This window comes from Rutidosis leptorrhynchoides, chromosome 2, assembly GCF_046630445.1.
Source record: "Rutidosis leptorrhynchoides isolate AG116_Rl617_1_P2 chromosome 2, CSIRO_AGI_Rlap_v1, whole genome shotgun sequence".
NCBI lineage: Eukaryota > Viridiplantae > Streptophyta > Magnoliopsida > Asterales > Asteraceae > Rutidosis > Rutidosis leptorrhynchoides.
Window position 1 is genome coordinate 618040175 of NC_092334.1, and position 6787 is coordinate 618046961.

A 6787-nucleotide genomic window follows, 5' to 3' on the forward strand; every position below is an offset into this window, starting at 1 on the left:
TATTTAAACAAACACTTTACCATTTATTCCGAATACCGTTAAGAATGAATGATTTCCCAAATCAACGTGGACCTTACAACAGAGACCCGTAATAATATCATAATCCTTAAGGGATTCAATAATTATCTTTTAATTCAATCGTTTGGCATAATCTTTTAACTCTGTATCTAAATATATCAATCAGATAATCAAACCAATAAGTTTAATGCACAGTATTATATACTCAACACTTTGTTACGTTTTTAAGTTATGGTATATATATGTATCTATTTACATATAATTGTTCACAAATCGTTGAGAACAATCGAAAGGTAATTGAATAGTTCAAGAATTTTGAGATTCAACATTACAGACTTTGCTTATCGTGTCGAAAACGTTAAATCATTTAAAGATAAAGTTTAAATTTGGTCAAAAATTTCCGGGTTGTCACACCTGTGATTTTTGCCCGCCTTTTAAAGTCATCCATTGTTCATCAGCCATTCAATGCCTTTATTGAGGCTATCAAGAAGTTGACTACGTTTGAGGTGTTGAGGGCAGTGCAGTGTTTCTTACCGCCTGGTAGCGCGGCCCAAAAGATGAAGACTGATTTGAGTGCTATCTGTGTCCAGGACTGCCAGCGAGCACATGAGGCTCTTGACCATATTAGTTTTGAAGAGTTAGACAAAATCTGTAGGGACGAGAACTCATCCGTAGAGGATATTGTAAATTACCAACCGTAGAGATATGCACTCGGTTGTGTTTTGTATTATTAATGTGATGTGTTTATATTTTGTTATGTATTGTGTATAAACCAGGTAATTTTGCTTTGAGTTGTGTGTGTCGTCATGACAAAAACGTAGATATCTAGACTACGCGTGAGTATGACCGAGTTGTTTATACGGTAGAACCGGACCATCAATGATATGGCAAGACACCCTTATTATCCGAGAAGGTTCTTCAAGAGGTGTCATCCTACCAACGAAAGCTAGAAGGCATTTCTTCTGGCGGTAGGTCTGAAATATGTCAAAAGACTTTTGATTTTATTTGCGCCATATTTAGAGTCGTTACAGTGCATAAGTATATAAAATGAAACTTTATTGATGACTTATACATAGAAATGATTTGAGTACATAAGTGTTTTTCATTTCTGCTATCCGAGCGGGTGATCAGGCCTCCCGGTTGCATATAAGTTACACATGATATTTCTTCAAAGGAAAGGCATGCCAAAGGCGTTTTATCAGAACTCCGTCTGGTGTCACCAGGTGGTATGCACCATACTCAATTATGCCGATAACCCTGTAAGGTCCCTCCCATCTTGGGCCCAAATTTTTGACGTCTTACTGTCGGCTAGCCTCGTTGCTACGTAACACCAAGTTGTTTAACTGAAAGTCCAGTGGCTTGACTTTTTTGTCATAGTGGTTTGTGATTTTTTGCTTCTTTTCGGCTTGCCGGATATGTGCTATCATCCGCCGTTCTTCTAGAGCATCAAAGTTTTCTCATAATGCTTCATCATTTTGTTGTTCATCGAATGTTGTTATTCGGTTGGTTAGGACAAGCACTTCAGCCGGGATAACCGCTTCAGTGCCGTACACCAGACTGAAAGGTGTTTCGTTCGTACTGTCTTTCGGTGTTGTCTGGTGTGCACATAGTACATGTTGGAGTTCATCCACCCATCCTTGTCGGTGTTTGCCTAGTCTTGTTTTTATGCTGGCAACGACGTATTTGTTAGTGACCTCGACTTGTGTGTTGGCCTGTGGGTAGGCCACAGAAGTAAATGACTGTTGAATGTTCATGTCTGCACACCAGTCCTTAAATAGATTGTGTGCAAACTGTGTGCCGTTGTCGCTGGCTATCTCTCGTGGTAAGCCGAAACGACAAACAATATCCTTCCATACAAAGGTTAAGATTTTTATTCATGTGATCGTTCTTAACAGTTTTGCCTTGACCCATTTTGTAAAGTAGTCGATTGCGACTACTAGGAATTTAACGTTTATAAAAACCGTCGGCAAGAGAGACTCCAAAATGGGTGAGCTGTAATTTCAAACTCCGCGACTCGCGGAGTTTGAAGGCCAAAAGGGCAGCGAGTCGCGGAGCCGTTCGATCAGTATATTTTTTTCTGGTTTTCGGTCCTCCCGCGACTCGCGGAGATTTCCCCTTCAAACTCCGCGAGTCGCGGAGTGTCGATCCCCCATTTGCAGAACGGCCAAGCGGCGTGTATAGGAATCATGTTTTGATGAGGGGATCTGTTGACGGGAGCGTGTATTTGACATGCCTCACAGTTTACGATCAGATCATATGTGTCCCGGTACATGTGTGGCAAAAAATAACCCATTCTTTTGATCCTGTTGACTATCGTTCGGTAGCCGGAGTGTGTGGAGCAGGCGCCTTCGTGCATTTCTTGTATGATCTCTTTGGCCTGCGCCGGCCCAACATGTAACGACCCGACTTTTTTAACTTATATTTATACTTTATACTTTCACGAATCTGCGTATATGTACGTATTGAGCTAGATAATATTCTGGGATCATTATCCATGTTAATTACTTTCGTTAATATCTTAGAACATGTTATTAAGTGCTTAATCACTTAACTTGATCCTCGAATGCTTTTATGACCGTTAGTGTCACTAGTCGTTTAGAACGAGATACGTACTTGGTACACGTTAAAGTTTTGTCATAATTGGAGTGTTATGACTACTTAATCCTAATTGTTATTTCTAAATGACAATTACTTAGCTGACGGTTGCTTAATTACGCTTAGTGTTTTATTAATGTACACTAGTTAGTTTAATGGACTTATCACCTTGATGGACTTAGTTTATCAAAGGCCTACCCTACTCTAGCTTATGGGCTAGTAAGTTAGCCCATCTTAATGGACTTATGACCCATTAAGACATAAGACATATCGATTAAGTATTAAGACAAAATTACTAGCATGCTTATGTACCATTTCTTACAAATTTTGACACCATGCTACATGCTTCCCAACATGCAAACATCACCCTTGTACCACCACCCATGCCAAGCCAAAATGGTCGCCCCACCCATGAAACTGTCAGCCTACTTACACCCTCACCACCATTTCATTTCCAACTTTCATTCTCATTTTCAAATAAAAAACACACACAATTCTCTCTAGTTTTTCTCTCTAGTTTCTCACTCTAAAATACTTAAGAAAACTTGTAAGTTTTCTTGAACTTTCTTTCTTCTTTTTTTTCCCTTTCATAATCGAAATCATCATCATCATGTTACCAGATTCAAGTTTTGTAACTTGAATATTCATATATCTTGTAACTTCAAACTTTAGTTGAAGAAGATGCAAGAACAAGGAATCCAAGCTTTGTAGCTTGAGGTTTCTACAAAAAGTTTGTTAAAAGATCAAGTTTATTAACTTATGATCTTCTTTAAGTTGTTTTACTTCAATTTCGTAACTTGAGTTTTCATTAAACAAAGATACAAGCTTTCTAGCTTGAAGTCTCATAAGTATTGTTAAGAGATCCAAGCTTTCTAGCTTAGGGTTTCATCATTTTGTTTGATCTAAGTTATGTAACTTATGGTCATCCAACTTGTTAAAAAAAAGCGCACTAGCTTATATTCATTGTATGTTGTAAAAATCTAAGTTTTATAACTTAAGGTTTTGTAAAAGTTGAAAGTCTAAGTTCTATAACGTAGGGTTTCACCTAGAACACAAGATCTAGACTTTCTATTCTAAGGTCTTCAATATTTAGCTAAGATCTAAGTTCTATAACTTAAGGTATTGCTTGTTTGGTTTGAATCCAAGTTTATAGCTTAAAATTTCAAATAGAACTTGTACTTGTGTCGAAACTAAGAACTAGATGTAACTTTGGTTCATCATCCTTCTAAAACTCTTAAATGAGTTGTACTTCTTTTTTTAGTCTTGACATTGTGTGTTGATGGTTAAAACTTGATCAAAATGATGCTAAAACATGAAAGAGTTGTACACTTGAGGCTTATACGCATCAATGACGAGAACCATGATAAGCATCAAACACCAAGAAACCTACCAGAGCACTTGTATCTGTTTTTCAGGGTCTGATATGACTCCTGGAGCTTTTGGAAAATTGATTTCCAGAAAGTTCAGGATGTGGGATGACTTTTCGTTTAAGACTCGCCTAAATCTGATATACGGTTTAGGATTTATAGTCTTCCGAAGTTCACTACGCCTTCGTAACAACGTGCTAAAATTTCTGACCTACTAGCGCTTTGACCGCCGCCACGGTCAAACGACATCGAGTTAGGATCTGAATTTCGGACAGCGGTAAGAGAACTCACAAAAGGAGCCTTGGTCACTAGCCGCGTGTCATTTTAGTTTGTGTATAGGTCGTAGCGGCTGCTCGAATTCAGCTTTTCGTTCCGACCTCTATTCTTGTTGAAAACTTACTTTATCTTTTACATATGATGATAATGATGATACTTAAGACTTAACTTACTTACTTTCAAACTTTTTGGGACGATTTACTGACTTAGTAACCGTTGACTTAGGTTGAGGACCTTTTGGACCGACTTACTACTTGCTTACGTTTTCGTATCGACTTTACCGTACATTCACTGTGAGTTATAGCTCCCTTTTTTACTTCAACTATTTTTGCCACTGAGAATACATGCGCTTTTCATGTTTTACATACTAGACACTAGTACTTTAACTTTATATATGTGTGGGTGACATAACGGCACAAATTTTCCCCTTAGCTCGATAACGTTTAACTATTGGTTTATGAACCGGTAGACGCGAATCTTAGATATGGATCCATAGGGTTTGACATCCCCACTCGGGCTAGTCGCGCTAGCATTTAACGGGTGTTTAATACTTCGTCTGTTTTAATGCACTCGCCAAGAGTACTTTTAGGGGTGATATATTATATTACTTTGTTAAGTTAGTTACCAAGTGCCCACGGTTAAGCATATACTATTCATACTGTTTTGAATACAAATCTCGTGGTCTACATTACATTATTGTTTACAATAAAACTATAGCTCACCAACATTCATGTTGACTTTTTAAAGCATGTTATTTCTCAGGTGCTTAGACGAAATTGCTTCCGCTATAATAGACTTGTTGTGTTAGACTTCCGCTGTACTCTGCATTATTAGATATGTCTCTTAATCATGGACTTTTATTTTGCATTCACTATTTATGTTATATTCGAACTATGGTTTTGTAATGACCTAAGTATCACGTACTATTGTTAATGCTTTCTATTCGTAGAAGAACATTACTTATGTAAAACATTTGTCGTTGGAAAAACATTATCTTTTTATGAATGCAAAAACCTTGTTTTAAAATAGCATATAGTGTTATACCGTGTAATGGACCTGCTGTTGATGATCCGTACCATATAGGTTTTGGACAGGGCATCACACAACACATCTTAAGTAAGGCTCTGTGAATGATTTCCTATACAGGATGCCATTTTTAAAGTTATACATTGGTGCCCGCATTCGTATCCTACAGGCTTGTAGTTTGTCCTCCGAGAGGGTACCATCGGTAACATATTTTATGAAAGGTGTCATCCAACACTCCTCTTCTGTTTTGATTGTTGCCATGAGAGTATCCTCTTCAGTTGACTTTCTTTCCAGTACTTCAACCATAACCTTTTTGGTGAAGTGGTCGTAGAGCAAATAGGCAAGCTTGCTCAAAGCATTTGCTTTCTTGTTACGGTTACGGGGTATTTGCTTTATTTTAAATGATGCGAAGGTGTTGGTTAGTGCTTTTGTAAGCTCTAGGTATTTTTGCATCGATGTATCTGTTGCTTCGAAGTTTCCGTTTAACTGGTTTGCTACCAGTTGTGAGTCAAAATAAGCTGTGAGTTGTCGTACATCAGTGCTTTTTGCCAAGCGTAATCCGGCTATTAATGCTTCGTACTCGGCCTCATTGTTTGAGGCGGCAAACTTCAACCAGATAGCGTAGGTTATTTCTTCTTCATTTGGGGAAACGAGGAGTAGGCCTATGCCGGCCCCTCCACACTTGACCCTCCATCCGTATATAGTTCTCAGAATTCGTCCGTTTCCCTTCTTGTAACAGTGGTTTCACCTTGTTTGATCATTTCAGAGGGGAGATCTACCAGTAAGTCGGCTATGACTTGGCCCTTGACTGTATGTCTCGGGAGGAAGGTGATTTCGTGCTCGCCAAGTTCTATTGCCCATTTTGCCATTCTTCCAGAAATTTCTGGTCTAGTCAGGACCTGTTTGATCAGTTGGTTCGTGAATACTTGTATCGGATGTGCTTGAAAATATCGTCGTAACCGTCTGGCTGTGTGCACTAAGGCTTAAATTAGTTTTTCCGTGGTCGGGTAGTTTACTTCTCTATTTTGTAATACTTTGCTTATTAAGTACACCGGCATTTGGTTTTACCTCTGTCGGCAATTAGGACCGAGCTGATTGCCTCAGAGGAGGCGGCAAGGTATACTGTGAGGGTTTCACCAGGTATTGGTGCCGTTAACGTTGGCAGTTCCTTTAAGAATGCCTTTACATCCTAGAAAGCCTTCTCGGCCTCATCCGTCCAAATGAAATCCTTCTTGCTTAGACAGCTCTTTAACGTCCGAAAAAAGGGAAGGGCCCTGTCGGCGGCCTGTGACAGAAACCTTGTGAGTGCCGCTAGCTATAACTACCCGCCAAGTACCCTTAACGGCTCCGTTACTTGGTCCCACAGCTTGATCATAACTCTAAATGAATTTAATAAATAACATTGCATTCTTTGTTTAAAAATGATTTCCTATAAAGGAAACCTACCAAAATATGTAAGTTTAGAAAAAATCATACATAAATACTTAACCAAAAGTTGACCAAAA

General features: G+C 38.7%; 2 protein-coding genes across 2 annotated transcripts; both read right to left on the minus strand.

The window, feature by feature from the left end:
- Positions 1 to 1475: 1475 nt before the first annotated feature.
- On the minus strand, positions 1476 to 2311 carry LOC139890036 (uncharacterized). The gene is made up of 2 exons (XM_071872943.1): positions 2252 to 2311; positions 1476 to 1865 (listed from the first exon to the last, which is right to left on the minus strand). Exons 1-2 carry the CDS (start codon positions 2309 to 2311, stop codon positions 1476 to 1478), a joined length of 450 nt encoding a protein of 149 aa, XP_071729044.1.
- Positions 2312 to 5354: 3043 nt separating this feature from the next.
- Positions 5355 to 6151, minus strand: LOC139890037 (uncharacterized). Its single transcript, XM_071872944.1, has 2 exons — positions 6062 to 6151; positions 5355 to 6008 (listed from the first exon to the last, which is right to left on the minus strand). Exons 1-2 carry the CDS (start codon positions 6149 to 6151, stop codon positions 5355 to 5357), a joined length of 744 nt encoding a protein of 247 aa, XP_071729045.1.
- Between the last annotated feature and the right edge of the window lie 636 nt (positions 6152 to 6787).

Bases quoted from the DNA above. Each gene is read 5' to 3' on its own strand.
- LOC139890036 (XM_071872943.1), bottom strand. From the start codon at position 2,311: ATGGGTTATTTTTTGCCACACATGTACCGGGACACATATGATCTGATC. The intron at 1,866-2,251 runs GCATGTCAAATA...TTTGTATGGAAG, and splicing joins ATCTGATCGTAAACTGTGAG to GATATTGTTTGTCGTTTCGG.
- LOC139890037 (XM_071872944.1), bottom strand. From the start codon at position 6,151: ATGGCAAAATGGGCAATAGAACTTGGCGAGCACGAAATCACCTTCCTC. The intron at 6,009-6,061 runs GTAGATCTCCCC...TGTTACAAGAAG, and splicing joins AAGTCATAGCCGACTTACTG to GGAAACGGACGAATTCTGAG.